Raw genomic sequence first — 25,492 nt, forward strand, 5'->3', positions numbered from 1 at the left:
AGTTGTTTCAAATGAGTGTTTAGAACTAGGATTAAAATGCTGTTAAGAGGGAAAAGGATGTTAAAGATGTGTAAATCATAAGTGCATAGTTATGGATATTAACTAATTTATGCAGGTATTAACTGCTTATTTTTTTACTTACTTTGGTGGCATTTAGTACTTGTAAGAGTTTTTTTTTATGGTTTTCTTGGTGTAGAAAAAAAGCACTGTTACAAAAGGAGGATGTCCTTTGTCCCATTGTTCTTAATTAGTGCTAGAGGCAAACGAATTCAGCTGTGCCTTCCTGTGCTTCCAGTTTTTCCCTCTTAAAATTGGTGTAGCCTTCTTGATGTTTTGACTTTGGGAATGTGATTATTTCCCTACAACTCCTTGTGAAAGACGACTGTACTGTGAGACAACCCTGCTTTTAACCCTTGGGGCGGTGAGGATTAAAATGTCATGGTGCAGTTTCTCAGAGTATCTCGCTCTACTGCTTGCTTTTGGCAAATCAAATATAAGCAAAGGATCAACATCTCTTCCAGAGCTTTGCATCCTATATGATTTTGTGTTAAGATTTTCTGGATTTAATTTAAATTTCAAATAACATGTAACCTGTTACCTGCTTTATCTTCTTTATAAGGATAGGAATAATTGAAAGAAAAAATTGGGAAAGTCTGGCATGTTAGAAGTATTGGTCCAGTGTCCTTCCTCCTAGTAGACTATTCATTTTGAGACACTAAGTAGACTGGAGTGAAAACAATTGTTTTGTGGCACTTACTCGGAATTCACCTTCCATAAAGCCGAGTGGAAGCAGAACTTAGTTTCAGAGAAGATGAGGTGCTACTCCGAGATCAGTGATACTCCGTTGAATTGTAAGAGAAAAAAATGTTGTCGAGAAGCTTATCACTATAAGGAGATGAAGAAAATTGCAAATGAAGTATGTTATGTGTCAAAAGCAACATAAAACTTTTAGGATCCTTAGACGTTTTATAGTGTGTTATAAGTTTAATATCAAGATCTCTGATAGGGAATTTTTTAAATACTTAGGCAATAGGTAAATAAGTAAACTAGTGTGCATTGCAGCATGTATTAGAAGCAATGGAGAATTTTTTTTTTTTATTTTATTTTTTGCAGGAATAGCCCGCAGGTTAGAAATTCCCTGGACAATGATAGTACCGACTCAAATGTAGATATTGTTCTGTCTTCTCGGCCAGAAATGACTAGTCCCTAAGGCATCTACAAAGATATGAAAGACTTTTTTGACTTTGAAATGAGCAGTTGGCAGTTTGGTTTTGGTTTTTTGGCTTTCAGTGTTTCCTAGGATAGGAAGACTCTTTTTTTACAGTTGTTTGTACATAATATTACACAAGTTGAACACTTCTTTCATACAACATTAGTATTTTCAGTCATTTTTACAGATGCCTATAAATTATTTCTCCTTCCTTGATAGCACTGTAAAGGTAAATTTTGTCTAACTGGGATAACAACTGAGTTTTCCTGAGCATATCTATCTTAACATGTCAAATTTATTACAGCCTGGAGAAGGTGCTTTTGTGGGTATCCTTTCTAAAATAGTAACAAGACCACATCAACTTTTCACAATTAAGCAGTGTTCATTACTGACATATATTTTCTTTCCAGAGAAAATGAAAAAGTGGATCAGCAAGCTGTTCCCCAAGTCAATCATGTGGATGCCTGTAAAGAGTGTGTGAAGGCAGAGATTACAGATACAAAAGAAAGTTATCAAAAATCAGCTGAAATGCTTGGATACGATAAGCGTGAAGAGATAAGAAGAGAAAAAGAGGAGGAGCGTTATAGCCACAGAAAAGAAACTCTGGAAACTAAGAAGGGAAAGGCTAAGCATGCATTAACAGAAGCTGATTCATTATTTCCAGACTTAACGAATGCATCGAGGTCCCAAGTAGCTCAGCCTCAGCCAGCTGAGAAGAATGGAACGCTTCCTATTTCATTAAGTATGAGTGCTGGCCTAGTGGAGCAGAATGGTACCAGCTCATATAAAAGAGGGTTTGTTCCCAGAACAAATCCAGATAAACAGATTTAAAGAAAAAGTAACATGGCTCAAGTGGAACACTGGGTGAAAGTCCAAAAAGGAGATACAAAAAGGTTAGTAATAGGCCCATCTTTAAATAGACTGCCAAGTGGTGTTTTCTTAAATTAAAGGAAAATATGTATCAGTAATATGTTTAGTGCAAATCAGAATGATATTTTACAGAGACAATATATAAAAAAAACCTTACTTCCTCCTCCAGTGCAGAATGGCATTTTTCAGATGTTTATCTCATGGGAAAGTCAGTATGGAATTGGCTAATCAAATCCCTTTAATGTTGTCACTATATTGCAAATAGAAAAAATGAGATTAGAGTGCTATTTTTTTTTTTACTGTTTTTAATCACTGTGGGTGCTTAAAACTTCTTAGTACAATTGAAGAGCCAGAAAGTGAAGTGCAGCCCTCAGTTACCTCTTATTCATAAAAAACTGCACAATATAAATTATAGGTAATTGTTTGTTTTCTGCTTAAAAGTAAAGAATGCTGCTTTTTTTTTTTTACTCCCTTCTGTTCCTGTTCCAAACATCCATTCACTCCTCTACATCAGATCACTGCGCTCAAAGTCACAGTGCATAGGTCACATATTGAAAGGTCTTTGTATATTCATTTAGTTAATGAAGAGGTCCTAGGATGTTCCCATGGTCTCCAGGATTCTCTTTTCCCTTTTCAGTCCCTGAAAATTACATAAATTATACCAAGAGGTGGAATGCACACTGGAATGCTTTTGTAATTTGAAAATCTCGTAATTGCTTTACTTTCAAAGTGTGCAGTCAGATTAGGTACCAGTTGAAAAAAAATGAAGTGATGTATATATGTGTCTGTTCAGAACGTCACCTTGTGTCAAGTGGCGAGAAAGACAGTTGGGCTCTGTGCTGCATGTGAGGATTTTTCAAATGTGGGTAACCTACTGAATTAGTACCTTATAAATTTGCTAAAATCTAACTATAATATAGAACAATAGGAAATATTAGCATGTGGTTCTTAGGACGGAGAAAACATTTTGGGCATTTTTTTAATGCTTATTGAAGCTAACATTTGTCATTTTGCATCCAGTAAGAAATTTAAGGCTTGCTAATTCTGTTTGGAAGTCTATTCTTCTACTCTCTTGTCTTTGGAATTATCCTTAAAGAAGCTTTCATACTTTTCGATTTCTATTCAACATTCTTGTAGACTGCTAGAGTCAGTTTACTTGCATGTTTTTTGCTTGGATATCAACCAATGCTTCCTGAGAGAATATGACTTTAATGAAAAAAAGTACTTGGTATGTTAGTTGTTCTTACATGCACAGATGTATTAGTCTAAAGTAATACAGAAAACTATTGGACTAATTAGCCAGTGCTTAAGAAAACTTTTGTTGATGTTTTTCACATCAAAAGTATAGGCAATGAACAGGCTTGATGGATAGCTAAATAAGTATTGTTTTCTTCCTAATTACTCTTTCCAGTAAATCAACTTTTAGGTGTGTATCAGGTGTAGTGTTAAGATAGCGCTGTTGCAGGTGCTTTTGTTCTAGATAAAACCAGCTACCTCAGCTGGAGCAGTTAAGTATTCAGTGAAACTTCGCAAGAGTTAACTGCAGTGATGTAACCAAAATCTAACTTTATATATATAAAAAAATATAAATTTTCTTCTTACCTTAAGAACTTCCTTTATGTTCTATTTTAACTCAGTTGACCTTGTTTTCTCTGTCTTTCCCTGACAAATGCTGTTATATTCTCTGCATTTAGAATAAATTGCACGTTACCTTCCCGAAGATTAAGGGATTGATTTTTTTTTTTTAAATGGCACTTTCTCTCAACCTGCTGAGGTTGTTGCAGTGCACTTAACTGATGGATAAAAATGGCATGTTAGTTGTCGAATGTCGTCTTAAATATCTATATCCTGAAATCAAGATAGAGATGCTAATTTGACTGACTTTCCATTTTGATTTTAGTAAGGATGAGTGGACCACTTAATTTCTTAATGCTCCATGTTTACTGTTATTCCACCTGAAATGTTACAAATAAAGAATCTCTGAGGATTTAGAAGCCTTTATAATTTTTGAACACAGAATAAGTACAGTTTTATTTGTTTCCTGACTCAGGTGTATAAAGCTGCAATGCTTGCCAGCAAGTTGATTATGACCAGGAAGAACTCTTTCAGCTAGAGGCTTCACACAAATACAGCAGTTATTTGTGTAATTATTTGCAGGGATTGCACCTTTTATATAGAAATTCAGATCTTTCAAACAGATATTTTACTTCCCCTTTTTATAAAGCACTCAGAACTAGTGCTGCCAACTAGTGTTGGCTAACTAGTAAATGTCAGCTCTCTTAGACAATGAACTGTTAGCTGCAGTACAGTTACGTCCAATGTAGTTATCTAACCCGGCTCTGTTCTCAGCAAAGGGGAATATCTGCTTTGGTAAGGTTCATGCCAGCCTTTGAGAGAGATCTAGAGAATTGGAAGGAGGTTTGAAAGGAGGCTTTCAGGAGATTTTGGTTTTAAGTAATTAAAGGTTAGGCCATTAAACAGCAGCTGTCCAGAAATTATTAGTCTTTGATCTGATTCCAGTGCCTGGATAGATACAGCGAATGCATAATTGTAAAGTCTCTGGTATTTCTAACAGTCAATTTGCACTTCAAAAAAAAAAAAAATTCTGATAAATCTAAGCTTCATGTTTCCCAACTAAATGCAGTCATGTTGAGGAATTTCCTTCCTTGCAAATACAGTGTTAAACATTTCTTGTTATGCAGAACTTTCCATTTCTTCCTGATTTGCTTAAGGAAGAAACATTAGTTGTCTTTGTTAGCTTCTGTGCATTCCTGTGAATGGGCATCATTTTTCCAATATTTGTATTTGTTTTCTTTTGAACATTCATCTACTTTTTGTACAATATCTTCTGTGTGATTGCTTCCCGTTGCAGACGCTGAATGGTTTTCATGGCAAATAATCATATGGCATCAGGCCTTTTTTTCACTCTTCAGTATCTGTTTTCCTTTTTCTATTCTTTATACCTCATCATTCAAGACAGAGAGATTCTCAAGAACATCTGCTTTTGCTCATTTTTACTCTTGATGCCTGAGGAAGCAATTATCTAGGTTCCACTGGGTACTAATTTGAGTCATTCAGGACATTGTTCCTTCCCTGTTCTAGAAATTGGTATGTTGTCTTAGTGCCTATTTTGATTATGCAAATTATTTTTAAGGGCCTGAAACATTGTTTGGTAGAGGTGCCACCTGCTTAAAGCCTGTCATCTTAGCTGGAGGTTTCTCCCTACTTCAAATACTGAGAAATTACAACCTGCCTGTATATAGGCAGTTGCCTCTGAAGTTCAGCTTTGAATATGACTTTCCCTGTGCAATGTAATGCACATGCAACTTTGGGTTTTTTTTCTAGCAGGCTGAAGTATTGCATGAAGCTGGCACTTCCAGCTGCTCAAAGTACTGCTTTCATCCAAACAGTTTTTAGCTCCTCTCAGACAAATGCATCCTTTTCTAGAAGAAAGGCATGATTATTTTTTTTCCCCAAAAACTCATGGGGTCTTTGTTTTCAGACTGCTTTTGTTCCTAAAGCTGCTAGCCCTGATGACTTCATTGACTACCAGTAATTCCTGCTGATCTGAATACTTTACCCTTTCATGTCCAATTAGAAAATAACCACACACAGATGGTTTGCAACATTCAGTAGTTTGCCAATGTCTTCATGAGGGCTCCACTAGGTTGGAGTGTAGGAATGGTCAAGCGTACTTCCCCTTTTTTCCGCAGAGAAATCACCAAAAGAATCTGTCCTAGCTTCATGCCTGTCTCTGTCCTTCTGAAGCATTACCTGCTCCAAACTTTCTCAGTTCTCATTCCTATCTAGAGAAAATACATTTCTACCAACCGCTTGGATTTTCACGTGGAAAGAATTGGCAGTACGGTACAGAACATACAGAGTACACACGATGTAATGAGCTAGACAAATAAAAGAGGTTACTTGACCACTAAATGCTGATCTTTGAGTTGCCTCTGTTCATACTATCTGCCTGCTTTAACCTTTACTGTGAAATTCGAGGATAGCATCAAGGTTCTGTGGTATAAGAGAGCAGAGCTTTTATGAATTTGTAATCCTCCATGCAGCGCAGGGCAGTTATTCTGCTTTCTGACATGAGGAGTTAAATATCCTCTCAAGAGCATACGTATTTCAAGACAGCCCAACAGTGCCAAATCCTGCAAGTAGAAATAGACGGAGACAACTACTGAGCAGCAGTTACTGGTAGCAATTCTTTTCCCCCTGCTTCTGTTATTCTTGGATGCTGAACAAAGGTGTTCTTTTCCATACTGCCCTTTCTTTCATGTGCACACCATCAGGTGTCCCTCTCATGCAGAGGGTGGAGCCTACCAAGTGGAGTGATGAACGTGCTCTGAGTTTCTTCAATTGTCGGTTTTTTGTTGTTTTTATTTATTTTTTGTGTTGTTGCTCTGTGACAAGTCTAGCAGAATGGTTTTCCGTTTAGAGATCCTGAATCAATGGGTGGGTGAGTGCAAGTACAAAACCCCCAGATGTTTAACTGGAGAATCAGAAATTCGAGGCTACGGAAAGAGCATGAGACTATGGAAAGATTTTGACTTCAAAGTAGGAGAGGGAGCTAACTACACTTTGTCAAAGCTTTTGCCGGTTCTGTCTTAACTGTCTATCTACCAAAAGATTTAATTTCTACAGTTTAAGTGCATTATGGATGCAGTACTAAAGCCAAGATGTCATGCCTCTTTTTATATTCTAGTTTATCAATGAGTTTTGTTGCAAAAAGCCTTGTGTTGCTTAAAACAGTAGAACTAGTAGCATTAGGTCAGGTGAAAGTAAATCATACAGACTTGGGGACTTCAAGCAATTTCTTACCTTTTTTATTTTCTTCTTCATTCACATGAACAAAAATTATCTGAGATACTCACTCTATGATTGGTGAGATTTCTTCTTGCACCTTAAGGCAGTTTTTTTATAATGAGCATGCATTTGTTGTTCATAAACTGCACCACCTAGTGGTAAGCAGGCTTTCAGTGAAAAATATTTTAATTTACGGATTTGCTCTTTAAACATAATAATTCTTTTCTTCATGTTCTTGACATTCTTTTTGGTCTAAGTACATAATACAGCTGTCCCTTAAGTTTATTTCTAATAGGTCATCCTAGGTTAGACACTAAATTAAAAGCCTGTATTTATACTATTTGCATCTTTACATTAATACAGTGTAATGTTTTTGTGCAGGGTAGATTTCATTAATATTACTTTGTTAATATTTCTGTAAATTTTTTAAATTACTCTTGTATGTTGTGTCTTGTAGCTCCTATGCTAATGTCATTAGAGATTGGGTTTTTTTATCAGTCACTCCCACTCATCAATGTATGCTGAAATTTACCCTTTCCCCCCCCGCTCCTTTACAGCCTCACTTCTGATCAGACTCTTACACGTCAGGGTCCCAATCCACCTTTTCCTGAAAACTATCACACTTTGCCAAAGAATACCAGGCAGCCTTCAGGGAGCTCACCACCACCACCAAACCGCAATTTGCCGAGTGACTACAAATATGCGCAAGACCGTGTTAGCCACTTGAAGATGTCCCAGGAGGAAAGGAAAGCAAATAAGGATGGAACTGTTTGGCAGCTGTATGAGTGGCAGCAGAGACAGCAATTTAAACATGGCAGCCCCACTGCCCCACTTTATGTAGGTTCTTCAGATTTTATTGATCGTGGTAAGTCAAAAAGTTCATTAGATGTTCCACGATCAATATCTGTTCCGCCCTCTCCATCTGATATTCCTCCACCTGGACCTCCAAAAAGCTTTCCCCCAAGGAGACCACATACTCCTGCAGAAAGGCTTACAGTTAAACCTTCTGACGAGAGACAGACTGTAGACGTTCCTTTTGCTGGATCACCCAGGAAGATACAAAATCATGCTGTGAAGGTTTGTATACAGTATAACTGATTTCAAACTATTCTATATGTGGTGTCATACATTGATAATTTAATTTAGTCATCTTCATTGCATCCTTCCTTGTGTGTGAAAGGTTGTGCAAGTTGTAAAAGTTAATACAATGAATAATTTTCTCCTAAAACTCTTATCTTTCTGATTGTTTCAGGTTTATTAAGTTTTGTTGGTTATGAAAGGAAAATTGGTGGCACATCACATTGGTTTGGAATGTTTTTATTCAAAAACTGAAAGGCATATGTTTATATGTATAACGTATACAAATTGTAGTATTTTAATGTATAAAGTAGGTAGGCAAGAATATAAAACTCAGCAGGATAAACTCTTCCTTGATTATTTACTTATGCTTGTAGTCTTCAGTGTTTGCCATGTCTGCTTTCTCTACGTGTTTTGCTAGTGTAGTTAGTCTTATAGCTGATTCAGTTTTTAGTTATGGCTAAAAACATAATAATTTTTCATGCATTTTATAGTTTAAGCCCTTTGCAGAGTCGTCAGCATTGGGCTAACCAAAATCAAATAGTGTGTCTGAAACTTCAACCTTCTGCCGAATTTCATTGTGGTTTTTTTGTAGGCACTGTTGTACCCTCTTATCCAGAAGTGACAGAGGTTTCCCTATTCGGTACTTCACATGGCTCTCCTTACCTGAGGGAATTAGGGAAATTCAGGATTGAATCAATGTAGAATTTACTTGTCTTGGTAGCTCTTATGCTGGAATAAGTAGAATTGAAAGCCTCTGTATTCACCCAATTCTTTGACCTCAACCACGGGCATGAAGGGGAAAGTATTTGCAAAGAAAGAGACTTGTAAATTCAGATATCCAGCGTGGGTTCAGGACGATGACTTTAAGTTGCATGCCAGCTTCATGCACGGTTTAGATTTTTTCCTAGTGTATATGCGGTGTAGCTGTTGGCTGTCTTTCAGCATTTATAGATTTATAATATTCTGTCAGAGGATGAAATAGTCTAGGGATGTGCATCACTGGAAATTAATATTTTTTTAACTCCTGATTATATTATACCAGACATTGGTTTCTCCATGTGTAAGTTGAAGGAGCATTACATCCCTTACAAAGGAATGTGCAGCAGTCTTTTCCCTTCCTGTCCAATGCAGCTGCATAAATTTTACTCATAAAATAACTCTTTTTATGTCATACTGGTTTTACCAATATAGGGAAACACAGTTTTCCTCATCTGTGAAACTTCTGTAAAACTTTGTAGAGAAAAATGTTCATGTTTTTGTATGTAAGCACACAGCATCATTTTACATTTGAATGTGTATGTCTACAGAAATCTCTGATGCTCCCCCCTCCCTGGAATGCTTTATTAAATTCCATCCGGTTACACTTTTTAAAAAAGGCAGAATAAAACAGCATTCAGTGAAATTCAGAGACAGGAATAAAAATAAAACATAAGACATTTAGTCTGCCTTGAAGAAAGCCATAAAAGTTTGGCATTAAGAGAAAGATGAAAGAATGGATATGCAGTAGGTTTTCATACTATAAGCAGAAAGGGGCAGATCCAATACGATTATTTAATAAAACCTGGTATTAATGGAACCCATTGCCACAAGGTGTCACTCATGTCAGTAGCTTCGTGTTCCCTTGCTAGAAGGCGGCATTCGCAGTTGTTACTGTATGGAGTACAAGCCTGCTGTTGGAGGGCGTAAGCGAACCAGCCTTTCCCTGGAAGACATTAGGTGGGGGGGAACTTTATGAATATTTTTTTTTATTTGTGGAAGCCACTTTGCATGTTCTGCTGAAGCATCTTGTGCTGCCAGAATCTGCTGATCTGCCCAGCATCACAGGTGCTAAATTTGCTTTTGTTCATTCGTAAGTTTTACTTAATCATCAAAGGATCTGGCTGGCCCATGAATGTTACCCTGATCTAAGCATGCCGTGAATTCAGTTACAAAATTTGTGGCAGAGGTGCATATCTTCTGAATTTTCCATCAAGTACAACATAACTCTCACTTGAGACAATCCTTACAATTCTGGCTGTGACTTCTTACAGAGCTCAACTCACATTGATCGACGCTCTATGCCTGCTATGGGTTACATGACACATACTGTGAGCGCACCCAGTTTGCATGGCAAGTCGGTAAGTTGAGAGCGCAGTTACTTTTCCTTTTGTGTCATCATAGTACTGTAGTTAAGTTTTAAAATACTGCTCATTCCATAGTAGTTGTATTTTTATTAGTTAAAACATTAATAACTTGAATGAGAACTTAATCTTAACCAGCTCCCAGTGAAGCCTGGAGGAATTTTGCTGTTATCTGCAACGTGAACAGGGATGAGCTGTCTGTTATTACAGGATTCAACTTTTATTATGTTTATTTGACCAAATGCAGAGTTAATGAACTAATTGCTTAATCATGTCAAGTAACTGCTTTCTGGGCACTGAGGTGAAAAATGTAATTACAGTTACTCTCCCTGAAGACTGCTAATTTCCTCTTTACAATGTGTCTAAATACCTGCAGCCTGAAGAGCTAACATTGCTTCTCATTCGATTAAGGAGACATCAGGCTAAGTTGGCTAGTATACGAAATTACACAATCGCACAATTACTGCAGCACTTGCCAACTAATTCCACCTATCAGGTCAGCTGCTGCTTGGCTCATCTGTGCCGTATGACATTTTGTGACTCTGCAAATGCTTCATTAGTGGCATGCTTGAGTCTGTGCTTTCTTGCCCATTCTTTGGTGTTCTACAATTCCCAGATCGTTTGCAGTTTTTCTTTGCTACTGTATTTGCTATAAAAGATGAGGGTTTTAAGTTACAGGGCACCAGTGCATATGTTTCCAAGTGTTATGTATATTTCCTTTTTATACTATTTCTGAAAATGCTGCGTCTTCAGAAATGTGGGTTAAAATATTGGATAAGTTCATTCTAAAGCAAAACCATTTCTTTGTGCTGCTTTCATGATGGGATTGGCTCCCTGTGCCACATGCTGTGTCATCTGCAAATTGAAATGCATCAGCCAATTTGTACATTCATATGAGCTTGTAACTGTGTCAGTTCTGCAGGTGAATGTGGGTTCGTAAAAGCTCATGGGCATCTTGGATCATCAACAGTGCTCTTGATTGCACTGATGTATGAAACTTGTAAATGTGAGATCAAACAGAAATGTACTTATAGAGCTCTTTGGTTCATATTAGAGCCTCAAAAATGGAGCCGTCTGGGAATAAAATGTGGTGACTCTTCTTGGAATTGGTGAAGGCTTTATATTGGCCCAAAACGAAAGGAATTTTTTTGAATTTGGAAAAGTGTCGTTTCCCGACTTACCTCACCTACAGAACAATTGCACTAAGATGGGCGATAGTAACAGGGATTTCTTCAAAAATGGGCAGACTTTCTAGTCAAGTCCTCAGCCAGGCTTACAAGCTGATCGGACAAGAATTGTAAGTGAACACCTCTAAAGAAATGCAAGTGTGATCCATTGATTTTATGGCATAAAGAGTTTTTCTTTTCTTTTTTTAACTACACGTTCTCATTGGCTCCAAAGGTATAGTTGTGTTCTTCTTTTATTCTGAAGTTTAATGTACCCAGGATATAAAATCCTGTCAAAATAGCAATAAAATTCTAGGAATTCTGGGGCATTTTGGCTGATTACAAAGCACTTTTGCAACAGTTAAGCTTTATTTTGTTGCGTATTGCAAATACCTTTTTTGAAAAAAGGAGAAATAACTCTGTTATGACTTCTGTGCATGCTTTTCTTGAAGCGACTGTAATGAAAATGTTGGTAGATGAATGTAACTATAAAATTAAGCTGATAGCAATTACAGGTGAGCCAATGAAAAATAAGGATCAAGTTGAATGCTGTTACTTAGAAGACAAAATGGATTCTCTAATCATCTAAGTGAGATCTTTTTCAGTATTTTATTCACAAAACTTATTTTGTACTTTCTCTGAATAAAGGAATTCGTATCTTAAAATAGGTATGAAATGTGATCAAAAGTATTCTAATGATTTGTTATATAATGGCTTCTAGTTACATTTGACATTCAGTTAGGTACAAGTCTTCTCTGCTTCTCCCCAGACATTGTGCTGGAGGACATCACCATAACTCTTTCAGTGAAGGAATAGTCAGTAGGAATTGATCTTGAAAAAATAACTTTTGAAAATCTATTGTTTTAGGTAGTTACGTGTCTCATTAGAGGTGGAAAACTCAAATCTCTGTGTTTGGATTGGAGGGTGGGCATGAGGTAGTAATATTCTTGGGATATATTTTGCCCATTTTTCAGCTGTAAATAGCAATATGCTGGTGGAGCAAATACGCTTTTTTATGTACTTCCTACTCTGTTATTTTTCCTCTTTCGTCCATTTTCTTATATATAACCAATCCAAGTATTCTGAAATTGTTTCAAACATTCAAATACATTGCAATTTTTTTTCCCCTATGTACTTACCTGAAGGCGGATGACACTTATATCCAGTTGAAAAAGGATTTGGAGTATTTGGATCTAAAGGTAAGATTTTATAGGAGTCTACTTCCATTATTTCTTTTTAACCGAGTGGTCTTTTGTGTATCATCTTTGTACCTGCAGGTTTTCAAATCATCTTCTGTTCAGAGATAGAAACTCTGTGTCTTTTGCCATCACTGCTGTGTTTAGAATATTGAGTGTCTTTATAGTAGTGACTATACAATTAAACTGCAAACTCAGAAAATGTAATTGCTTCAGTTTGTAGGAAGAACTTGTGTTACTGGTACTCCAGATGAATGATGTTATGTGAGTTTAGAGAAATCAGATAAAAAACTGATGCAAAATGTTTGTCTTGCTGTAGCAAGTCAACTCCTCTAACTTAAAATAGGGTGTTCTTTTAATCCAGCTTTTCCCCTTTAAATCTTCTTGAGCTGACTTTTTCCTTGGTTTTATAATATGCCGTATTTATAATGTCTTGCTTTCTTGTGAAAATGTGGTGATTAATTAGCACCTGTCATCGTTTTCATATTACTACAGCTAAGAGATTTCAAATGCACCCATTCATCCATCCATCCATCCGTAGATATAATCTGCCCAAATAATGTTACATGATATTTCCTTTAAAAAAAAAATAAAAAATAAAAATATGATACTGGGCATCAAAGCGTCTGTCTAAACTAAATGACTTCTGTATCTGGTACGCCTGATAGTTGGCAATTTGAAAGCAAATCTAGACTTGTTAATATCAGGTTTTGAAGAAAAAAACCCCAAAAACGTATAATCATTTTGCTTAGCAAAGCAGTCTGTGGTGTGTAGGATGTCTCACCATATATAAATCATATGGTGCTTCTGAAAATCAAGGTGGAGTGAAATTTGACACCTTGTTATCCTTATTGTTTGCATGTACATAGTTCTCGCTGATGCCATGGGGCATTGCATATGTGCAACTAATGAGCTGACTGGACCTATTAGTACGTGTATTTCAATTTTATCTGATGTTTTAATGGCTGAATATATGACCAAATATATCAATAGAAAATACTAATAATACATATTACACGTATGTATAGTGTCATATATATAAAGATAGAATATTTATCACATAATATATGTGGTATATATAGTCTAAATGATCAAATATGTAAACTGTTGTAATCATTAATATACAAATACTTTTCATTTTAGGCCTTGTTCTTGGTTTGTTCGTGGCTTTGCCAAATGTAACTGCATCCCAAGCGCCATTGGCTGAATTTTATGACAAATTTCAATTTAAAAGGTCCTACAATTTGAGAAATTTTTAATAAACACGGTGTTTTGTCCATTATAAAACACAACAATTTTCACAGTTGTAAGTGGCTACAGTTTAAGCCTCTGAAAATGTTACGTGCTTAGCCAAATTATTAGGATTGGTTTTTAACTTTTTAGTGGATTCCATCTGGATTGATTTGTTGTAGTCCGGGACATGAAGAGCTGTTTGGTCTCCCAGGAGCTCCCCTTTTGCCTTCCTGCAGCCTGTATAGCACCTGACAAAAGTTTCCAGAAAGAGAAATGTGTGGGGGCTCCTGATCTTTCTGTGAAAAGAAACTTAATCATAGAATCATAGAATGGTTTGGGTTGGAAGGGACATCTAAAGGTCATCTAGTTCAACCCCCCTGCAATGAGCAGGGACATCTTCAACTAGATCAGGTTGTTCAAAGCCCCGTCCAGCCTGACCTTGAATGTTTCCAGGGATGGGACATCTACCACCTCTCTGGGCAACCTGTTCCAGTGCTTCACCACCCTCAGTGTAAAAAAAATTTCTTCCTTATACCTAGTCTGAATCTACCCTCTTTCAGTTCAAAACCATTACCCCTTGTCCTATTGCAAAAGGCACTGCTAAAAAGTCTGTCCCCATCTTTTTTATAAGCCCCCTTTAAGTACTGAAAAGCTGCAATAAGGTCTCCCCAAAGCCTTCTCTTCTCGAGGCTGAAGAACCCCAACTCTCTCAGCCTTTCCTCATAGGAGAGGTGTTCCATCCCTCTGATCATTTCCATGGCCACCCTCTGGATGCGCTCCAACAGGTCCATGTCTTTCCTGTGCTGAGGACTCCAGAGCTGGCTGCAGTACTCCAGGTGGGGTCTCACCAGAGCGGAGTAGAGGGGCAGAATCCCCTCCCTCGACCTGCTGGCCACACTTCTTTTGATGCAGCCCAGGATACGATTGGCCTTCACCTTATTTGCACCTTATTTTGCAAATAGGGTGAAACACAAGTGGTGAAGGAAGTGTCCCTTTTCGTGACTATGTAATCAAGTTCAAGCAGGCTACAGGAGGGATGGATGGGCAGCCTCACTTCAGAATAGTTAACACACGTTCCTGAGCAGGTTATACAAAACATAGATGAGGAAGTATAGGAAAGTTTCTGTCACTAAGTATAAATTGTGCTACCCATTGAAGCAAATCTGGGGCCCTCCCAGCGGTTCGGCAGTGGTCCTGCTTCATTCTTCTGCAGTCATGCTGTAATATCTGAAGCTGTTTAGTTTCTACTGCATTTGAAAGACGTTGCTAGTGCAAGCTTGTGTCACATAGATGATGAAGGAAAAAATGCATGGCAGGTATTGGTTATGGGAGGATGGGTAAGTGTGATTGAAATAACTTTTTTCACTGAGGTTTTAACTAGGTTGCTCAAATTATCAATATAGAGCACTTGGTGCAAGTGTTACTACATGCTACATGACGGAAAATATCTTGCTGTAATTCCCAATACTCTTAAAATTGCAATTGGGCAAGTTTGAGCAAATCCTATTTTGTGTGGTGTGTTTGTATGTGTGCTTTGCAAAAATAAAATGTCTTATGGCTGGATGAACAATCTACCCACAATATATCAAGATGGGTGGATATCCAGTTGTAGTTTCCATGATGGCAAATTGTATAGCCTATAAGCCTCAAGGATTGGTGTGACATAAGAGCGTGTGATTACTGCTGCTCGTGGAGTTTTGAGTTGTAAGGTTTGGGGGTTTTAATTTTCACATCTTTAACAAGCTATTACTAAACTTTTGTTTGAAACAGATAGAAAATAATGGACCTCTGATCAACATGATATACAAAGTGCTAAAGAACTCAGCACAAGGGTTACTATCCAGTATACGTGTAAGACTGCTTGCATCTGAAATGTGCTCATCCCATTGCTTTTTAAAATAGCAGTCAATGTTTACATATTTTGGCTTTTACAGGTGTCTTATGGTAAACAGTAAAGCTTTCTGTAAGATTTTATTTTTTCTTTCCTTTCCCCTGCCCCCCGCCTTTGGAGTTTGTATGCAAAATTATGGCTGACCTCAGTGTTTGGTTTCATTTTATCATGTTTCAAAAATGATTGTGTCAAGTAGTAACTCCTATGTGTAATTTTGAACATGTGAAAGCATGCTAAATCTTCATTATGTTCTCATGTTCACGGCTTGATAATTAACAAATTCTTTACAGTTCTGATTATGTAATTTAAAATATCCCCAAAATCTGTAGACTCTGTTTTTTATGTTAATTACATTGATTGAAAAAGGCTTTTGCGTTTTCCTAGCTTGCAGGTAATTAAATATGCAAAATTATTACTTTAACATGCTAGTATTTATGCTTATATTTAATTATTTGTTACTATTATACGTAGGATTTAGCATTTAAATAATCCATTAATGCTTTTGAAAGAAAGGGTTTTTCTTATATAAAACACATCATTGTTGAAAATTAAAATATCCAAAAATTGAAAGTTTTGAGAGGCAGTAAATGCTTTTGATTTTGGTGGTGGGGAAGTAGCATTTCACTATGTGAAGACACATGATAAGTCTTTGGATAGAGTCTGCCATTGGAGGAGAGAAGACAGTAAACATAAATGATGACCATACTCTTCTGTCTTAAACCTACTTTGTTATTTGAAAATACTATGTGTAGATGGCCAACTTCATATAACATGTCAAATGAGAAACTGAGGTTGTATCAAAGATTTATCTACACTTACAGTAAAATGTAATTACTTTAAGAAAGCTAGCATGATCCTGTAGGTGCTTGTTAGGTTAATAAGTAACCTATGTAGCTTCACATCTGGAGATTGCCAGTCAGATTCAGAAAAAAAGCAAACTACCGCTTCTACCCCACCAAAAAAGCCAACAACTTCTGCTCTTACATTAAAACTTCTGGTCTTGCATTATTAAACACAATATTTAGGTGAATTTTTCCTCTTGCCTGTATATGAATAGAAATATACTGGATATGAGTACTGTAATTCTAAACATCAGATGTTTCTTTGGTAAGATAGTATTGGCTTTAATGAATCTTTAAAAATGTTCTCATCAGTAATACTAAGTCATTAGATTTTAAGGCTTTTAAAAACTGTATGATTAATGACCTGTATTATATTGCCATTCTCTTAACCTCATTTATTTACAAAAAGGGTCCCATGTAGACAGTGGAAATAATAAACTTTTCTACAGAGATAGACATGCCTCTCATTCTAAGATTGCTGTGAAGGTTGGAAGTATAATATAGTATAGTTTCTGTACTGATTTAAAAACTGCATTATGTGAGAAGATAATCTTCTCACCAGAAATTGAATATGAAACGATTGATTTATGGAATAAGAGATTTGTTATATTATAAACATATCAAAAAAGATTCATTATCTTTAATTCCACTATAGCAGTTTTATAGCAGTCTGTTTTTAATAAAATTCACCCTGTACTATGGAAGAGACTATCTTTTGTAGAATGAAATAGTTGCCAAAAAGTTGTATTTTTAGTCATTCATTAATGCTGTTATTCTTGCAACCGTGCATTTAAAGGAACTATTCAAGTCCTTTGGCTTCTATAAAGCTATTAAAGCCGAAATGTTAAAACTATTAGGCTTTGCAGAAACAGGACCTTTGTAACCATAGACAAGTGGGATCATGCTGGTTTTGTACAGAATTTTAAGCTACTCTAAGAGTAGCCTAATATAACTAGTAATCCTTTCTGATAACATTTTTTAAAAACTAAAGCCGTATTTAAAAGACCTGTATCCAGAATTTTATTCATCTTTGTTAATAACCACGAATATTTAACAACACTTTTCATTGTTGAAGCATAATTAGGTTTTAGTTTGCGACAAATTTCTCAATCTTTAAAACCTATTCCTCTTAGGTGACAGGGCGTGACACATTAAAAGAACGAAGTACAAAACCTGTCAAGATTGCAGAAAGTGATATTGATGTAAGTATCAAATACCACTTCAGAACCTCTTGCATTGTTTTGGCTATTTATGTTGCACTGTTACGTGTTCACATTATTATGCTCTTTGGGGTAAAATATTGCTAGTGGAGACTTCTCTGCTTGGTTTTTAAAATCTAACATTATATATTTATATGATTTCATTTTCAGGTCAAGCTAAGCATTTTCTGTGAGCAGGACAGAATTCTGCAGGACTTGGAGGACAAAATAAGAGCCCTTAAGGAAAATAAAGTAAGTAGATTAAACAGGGTTTTATAAAATAAAATAAAAACTTTAATCAAATCATAAAATATGGAATTACAAAAAATCAAATTACTGGATGCTGCTTGCATTGTAGTAGTTTTGTTTGGGCATATGTATAAACTTATATAAGGAAAAGAATTGTTTTTTATGTTAGGATGAGTACCCACTTTTAGAAAACATGTTTTTGAACATTAATGTTTTAAAACCAGATACATTAATTTTCTGGCATTTATTACAAATTGGAGTACGTAGACTTTTCTGTGTGGTTTTGCTTTATGTCTTAATATGTACATGGTGTGAGGTGGAGTCATGTTTCATTTGCAGTTCTTCCCACCTGCACAAACACTGCATAAATAGCAGCGTGCTACCATATTGGGCCCTCACTGTAACTTGTGTGGTGGTTTGTTGGGGTTAGTTTGTTTGTTGTTTTTGTTTTGTTTTGTTTTTTAAAAGGAGTGAGAGAAGGGAGAGACATTCAAATTTGTAGTAATTTCAGAAACCTATGGTGGTTTATATATAGTACTGTGAACTTACTTCTGAGGATTACGACTGAAATGCTGGCATATCTCCTGTGACAAGTTTGTAGTTGGAACCCACCTCCTTTCCTCCCATTCAAGACAGAGTTCAAATAGTAAACAATAACAAAACAGTTTGCCTTTCCTTGTCTTTCCCTGCCTGTATGTATCTTTATCTGCTTCACTGCCTGTGAGCTATAGCTGTCAATAAAACGAGGTGGTTCAGAAAAAAATCTATTCTAAAATGAAAGTGCTGTCCACATGGATCCTTCAGAAGAGCTACTGTGCAAAAATGATTCAGTGTTATTTACTCCTGACTGAATGAATTGGGCCTACTTAGTGTTTTAGACAGTATTTTAATCCCTCACGTGGCTAATTTAACTACAACAGTGAATGAGAATTTATCTTTAAATAAACAGCTAATGCTGTGCCCTACAGTGGTAGGGCTGTTACAGTTCTATACTGCTTAGTGGGAATTTTTCTGAAACTGTACATTACAGTTTTGTACAGACTGTAAAGAGAAAAATTCCCCTCTCACTGCTTTGTGTTTTCTGCAGTTTTGGCTACTTAATGGAAGGATTTAATGGAAAATATCAGATAATTTTGGTTATAATTGTTAATTAAGGCTCTTGCACTTTTTCGTTTACATCTTCGTCTCCACAACAGGAGGCCAATTCTAACCTCTAGTGGCTTATAGGAAAGACTGGGGAGGTGGAAAACAACTTTTATTTTCCCACAGGTAGATCCATAAAATTCCATGTAAATGTTGTGAGCTTACCACCATCTTCTTCTTTGTTAGGATCAGCTGGAGTCTGTTTTGGAGGTTTTACACAGGCAGATGGAACAGTACAAAGACCAACCACAACACGCAGAAAAAATTTCTTACCAGCAGAGACTTTTGCAAGAGGATCTCATACATATTCGGGCTGAAATATCCAAAGTTTCAACGGTATGTGTTTTTGGTTGTTTCAAGAAAACCATAATTAAAAATACCAGTTAGAGTAAAACTGTATAGTTTGTTGGATAGGGGAGTTAAGTCCTGTTCTGAACTGATTTTGTTAAGGTACAGGATACTAAACCAGAACAAAAAAATTTAAGCAATCTCTCCAGCTTTTCTTATCAATGTCCCCTTCCCCTCACCCCCCTAAAAAAAAAAAAAAAAAAAAAAAAAAAAAAAAAAAAAAAAAAGCTCAAAAAACTTTTTTATACCTTTTTCATTTATGTATGGGGCTTATATTGTGAATCTTTCAGCTAGTCCTTTGAAAATATAAATGTGATTCCATGGTATTTTTCCAGGGCAAAAGGAATTGGGAAAGTCTGTTGATATTTCAGTCAAAATTTGGTGTTGATATTATGACTTAATTAAATTGAAATGCAATTTAATGTTGCATTTTTATTAAAAAAAATTTCTAAAAATTGACCATGAAAGAGAAATCTATTAAACCTGGGTGTTGTGTACTCAGTATATTATTCCTGCCTCTTAATGAATATGGGACCAGCTCTTCATAAGATTGTTTCTAGAATTGCATGAACACCTTTCCTATAGTAAGATCTGATCATTAAAATGCCAATATTATTTTTAAATATATATATATATATGCAGTGTTCTGTGCCTGTAGAAAATGTATGACTTTCACAGACAGCATTTAAAATTTAATCGGGGGCATAAATACCAAGTAATGTAAGAATGGCTGTACTGGTCCAGTCCAAGGCTCTTTCTAGCCAGAGTTCTGGCTTCAGCAGTGGGCATAAGCAGATGCTTAGGGAAGAGTAAGGATAGGAGAGGTGGGTAGTATTTCCTGTCATAACCAATTCAGCTTCTAACTATTTTCTGCTCAGGGAATCCCTGAGGCTGGTAACTTTTTTTTTTTTTGTCTATTTAGTAATCCTCAGTAGATTTCATTTCCAAGAACCTGTACAGTCTCCTATTAAATTTTGTGAACCTTTTGCATCCAAAACATCATTTGGCAAGGCATTGCACAGATCATTTTCCCCACTGCGTGGACAGCCACTCTCTTTTATTTGTTTTGAGCCTGACTTGTACGTGTTTCATGTGGTATACTCTTGTTCTTGTATAAGAAAGGATGGGGAATGGTCAGTCATTACCACTCTCTCCAGGCCACTCATGGTTTCACAGACCTCCATAATGAGTCTTCCCCTCAACTTCCAAGTGATCTCTTTTCTAGACTTCAGAGAAAAAGCCTACTTCATCATTCCCTACATAAAAATGCTCCAAACACTTGATTTTTCTCAGTTCTGGGTCAGAAGGCAGACTGCGGTGCCATGGATGCTGGAAATAATCTAAGTAAAGTAAGGGTGATTGGATAGCCTTACTTTCCATGTGTCTGCTTGTTTATTCAGTTCTAATGACATTACAACACAGTCTGTAGAACTTTCAAAGAATAACCTGCTTTGTGACTCAATAATTCAAAACGTGAGTTCTGCTTTAGGTGACTGTTTGGATTTTAATTATAAACTTGTTTTAAATAGAGGAGTAAGGTAAAAGGAAGTGAAACTGGAATAGACTTGATTCCTTCATAGCATATTAGTCATAGTTCAAATACTATTAAATGCCAGTTCTATGCTTAAGAAATAGTTTTGTGTGAGGAAGCTGGCCAGAATTTTTTAACGAGGGATTCTTGACTTGATCTTGCAAGCTATAAAGCATTTTGAAGTTTATCATCAACTCTAAGCAAAAAGGTAGACTACAAAATGGATTTTTTGCTTCTTTTTGTAATAGAACACTGCCATCTTAAAAACACTTTGGTGCTCAATTAGAGAATGGATAGAGTGATTTCGAAGTTTATCGTAACATTGTATTAGAGTATTCCTTCTGTTAATAGGAAATGGAAAATGCCTGGAATGAATATCTGAAATTAGAAAAGGATGTGAGCCAGCTGAAAAAAGCCTTACAGGAACAGATGAATAGTTCATTGGTATCTCAGGTAAGTCCATTTCCAGACACTGGTTTACTTATGAGATGATTTTGTCTGAACTTGAAAGCTATCATCTCATAAAAGAAGTTCTCCGCAATTTTTGCACTGTGTTCAGCTGTCATGTAGCTTAGTTTGCAAAGTTCAGACATTCTAACAGCATAGCTGCGTGGTAACTCGCTATCTTGCAGCATGTGTAATAGTTTCTCATAAGTTGTCTATGCAAATTTGTCATTATTTTATTATGTTTTTATTACATGCTGACATCTTGACACTGATAACGTATTTAATTTATAAGACTATGCAGGACTTCTTAGTCTTCCATTTATTTGATCTGACATTGTTGGCTTCTTTATCCATTTTTAAGAACATCAGTCGCTAGCTTGTTATTGTCATTGTTTGTTCTTTGTCATGTTCATCTATTTATGGAAGACTTATCTCTGCAGATTGTTTTGTGAAGTGGAATAGGTGTTTAACAGCCATCGGTAATTGAAAGGCATCTCAGTTTTAAATCAATTATTCAGTTTTGAATCTTACAAAGAAGCTTTGTTTGAAGATAAGTTATTCTGTTTGCTGAACTGGATGTGGCATACCAGATTATTTCTACATACCTACTTGCAACTGGTGATTTTATTCTTAGAGCAAGGAATACAGTTGGGATTATTTTTCCTGTGTTTAAGCAGAACAGTTTTATTTAAAAGACAAAACACAAGGAACAAAGCTAATGTATACGTTTTGCTCAAATCTTAGCCTACTTTTCCAAATATCCTGGACCAAAAGAGCTCACTAATTAAATTTTTAAATTTATTTATTTGCAACAAATATCTGATCAGGTATGAATTGAAGTTATTTATTTTCATTATTAATGGATGAATGTTTTGTATCAAAGCAAGAGTTGTAAAACTTTTTTATATTGCATCAATCTTCAAAGTCCATTTTCATTTACTTTTAATTTTGGGAAGTGGGGGAGTGATTCAGTTTCTAGAGCCAGAATATTATGTAATTGAGCTCAGCTGTAGAATACATACCTCCAAAAAATCCCAGGGGTATTCTAGAATAACATCGTCTCTGTATGAAGTTACTTGTTTAACAAAGGGAAATTACAGGTTTAAACAAAATATATTTTGTTAAAGTACTTTGACAAACAATTTCCAGTTGTGCATTGAGCATCCTTAAAATACTGGATATGTGGCATGTGATTTAGCAATACGTATAGAAGGGAATGCGGTTTGCACAGAAAAAAAGTTAACTCAGTTTTATTATCATCTCGTATCACATGCATGCGTAATTATAAAAAAAATACATGCGCGCGCACACATAAACTTATGCATGTTATGTGTTGTGTGTGTATACTTACATATATATGTTTATATTTAAGCAGAACAGTTTTATTTAAAAGACAAAACACAAGGAACAAAGCTAAATGTATACGTTTGCTCAAATCTTAGCCTACTTTTCCAAATATCCTGGACCAAAAGAGCTCACTAGTTAAATAAATTTATTTATTTGCAACAAATATCTGATCAGGTATGAATTGAAGTTATTTATTTTCATTATTAATGGATGAATGTTTTGTATCAAAGCAAGAGTTGTAAAACTTTTTTATATTGCATCAATCTTCAAAGTCCATTTTCATTTACTTTTAATTTTGGGAAGTGGGGGAGTGATTCAGTTTCTAGAGCCAGAATATTATGTAATTGAGCTCAGCTGAACAAATATCTGATCAGGTATGAATTGAAGTTATTTATTTTCATTATTAATGGATGAATGTTTTGTATCAAAGCAAGAGTTGTAAAACTTTTTTATATTGCATCAATCTTCAAAGTCCATTTTCATTTACTTTTAATTTTGGGAAGTGGGGGAGTGATTCAGTTTCTAGAGCCAGAATATTATGTAATTGAGCTCAGCTGTAGAATACATACCTCCAAAAAATCCCAGGGGTATTCTAGAATAACATCGTCTCTGTATGAAGTTACTTGTTTAACAAAGGGAAATTACAGGTTTAAACAAAATATATTTTGTTAAAGTACTTTGACAAACAATTTCCAGTTGTGCATTGAGCATCCTTAAAATACTGGATATGTGGCATGTGATTTAGCAATACGTATAGAAGGGAATGCGGTTTGCACAGAAAAAAAGTTAACTCAGTTTTATTATCATCTCGTATCACATGCATGCGTAATTATAAAAAAAATACATGCGCGCGCACACATAAACTTATGCATGTTATGTGTTGTGTGTGTATACTTACATATATATGTTTATATATGTATGCCTAGATATATTTGTCTTTGGCTAAGGTTTTAAAAAATGTTTCTGAATACCTATTTTGGACATACTAAGGGGAGCTTATTTTTTCAGAAAGTACTGAATGTTCTTAAAACTATATTACTTCAGAGAAGTCTCACTTGAAGTGAGGGTTGTAATAGTTAGAGGGTTTTTTTGATCTCTGCCCAAGGGTATGTAGGCTCAAGATTGTTTAGTATTTTCCAATAGCATTAAATTAATGCACACTGTATTTTTAAAAAAATGCAGGCTTCATGGAATATTATTAAAAACTCAATAAATTTGCTGGCTTAAGTTGCTGTAGGAGACAGCTAATGTTGTTTCTATGTAGCATTAATTAAGAGGTTAAAAACTAAACATTTCAAGCAGCTCGGTCAGAGTAAATCGTGGTTTTAAGAGTGTAGCTTCATTGTCTTTTGGTTAAGGGTTGGAGAGATCTGGGCATGCTGAACTTAGCTGAGATGTGGTATTTTGTCAGTGATAACTTTTTAGTTGGTAAGTGTTTCTCCTCTTTTATAAATCATTCTAAATTATGTTTCTGTGTAAAGGAAGTTAAAGAAATTGATTTATCTCTCCAAGTTACCTTTTCATGCTTGCCCATAAAGTGTATTTATACCCTTTTGTGAACAGCAACCTTGGCTTTCATAATTTAAAAATAAATTCATCTGTTTATCTCTTAGATCTAGTCCATTTTTGATCTAAAATATTCTCTTCACATCAATATTTACGTAATGGGAAGATATAATATTAAAAGATCATCTGGCTTTTGTACGTTACTGATTGAACATTTTCTGGGTGGTTTCAGAAACAGGATTTCTCTGTACATGTGGGGGGTTTTTAACCAGTTCTGAGGCTTGATCATTGTAAATCCATAATTTGGTTCCGTGTAGTGTGATTAATCTCAGAAAAATGAAATGAAACGTGCAAATTTATAGTTCATATCCTGACAACCTTTCAAGATGTATCCCATCTATCGAGCGAGTTTACTACAGGCAAATAACGTTCTGCATTTAAATGTTTGTGTTCTTGGCACCCTGTTTGCTGATCTATAACCTGGCTAAACATATTTTCTGATCTAAGACAGAAAGTGGAAAGCAATTTATATGCCTTCCTTAGCTCTATGAGGTGTAAGAGCTTTTACTAAAGGTTTTCACTTTCAGGCTTATAGGATTAATTAGCGGTTATTTTGCAGCTCATGGCAAGTGATGGATTTCTAGAGTTCTTGAGCAGTTTCTCAGCAATTCTTAACTACAGTATTTCACTGCCTTCTGCTTTCTTTAGTAAAACCAAGAGGAAAACTATATTAAGTTTATTCTTAATGCCAGTTTTTGAAGGCAGAATTACCAGGCTTTGATTAAGTAGATGAGAATAGCTATTTATGATGATTGCAGTGAACATCTGACTGAAGTGGTGGCTTCAGTAGCCAAGGTCTCTGGCTGCAAGACGCAATCAAAGGCGGAGTCCAGACTGTAGACAAAGCTTCCCTTTCTTTCCTCCTGGAAAGCCTCAGTAAAGCAAACAGGATGCAAGATAAGATGAAATCCTGGAGCAGCAGCAATATATTGTTTCAACCTATAATACATCATGTCCAGTAGGCCTAACAACCGAAATATAAGCAGAAATTAAATTTGTCAGCCCTTCTGAGTTAGTTTTCGTTTTATATTTCATCCATTAAAAGCCATTTGGAAGTTCACAGCAGTGTTCAGGGACACTATACTAATTTTTTGCTTTTTTTAATATTAGACATTTCCTGTAAATGTATTAAGATGAGTTTCGTAAGGCTGCCTTAGCAGTCTTAAGTGTGTTAGTATAGGATTTAAGAACAAAGTTCAAATGAAAAGGTTCTTTAAGCTCATTTTATGTAGCCTGAATAAT

The 25,492-nt window shown here is 35.7% G+C and overlaps 1 protein-coding gene across 1 annotated transcript in view; it reads left to right on the forward strand.

The window, feature by feature from the left end:
- The window catches only part of LOC103906835 (pleckstrin homology domain-containing family A member 7), a 66,750-nt gene that overhangs the window by 26,180 nt on the left and 15,078 nt on the right, over positions 1–25,492 (forward strand). The window contains 8 exon segments of the mRNA XM_019474500.1: positions 1,621–2,103; positions 7,450–7,969; positions 10,003–10,089; positions 12,404–12,457; positions 17,554–17,622; positions 17,791–17,871; positions 19,198–19,347; positions 21,242–21,343. Of these exon segments, the coding sequence (XP_019330045.1) occupies positions 1,621–2,103; positions 7,450–7,969; positions 10,003–10,089; positions 12,404–12,457; positions 17,554–17,622; positions 17,791–17,871; positions 19,198–19,347; positions 21,242–21,343 (1,546 nt within the window).

The sequence above is a fragment of the Aptenodytes forsteri genome, unplaced genomic scaffold, assembly GCF_000699145.1.
Source record: "Aptenodytes forsteri isolate BGI_AS27 unplaced genomic scaffold, ASM69914v1 Scaffold8, whole genome shotgun sequence".
NCBI classification, from domain to species: Eukaryota; Metazoa; Chordata; class Aves; order Sphenisciformes; family Spheniscidae; genus Aptenodytes; species Aptenodytes forsteri.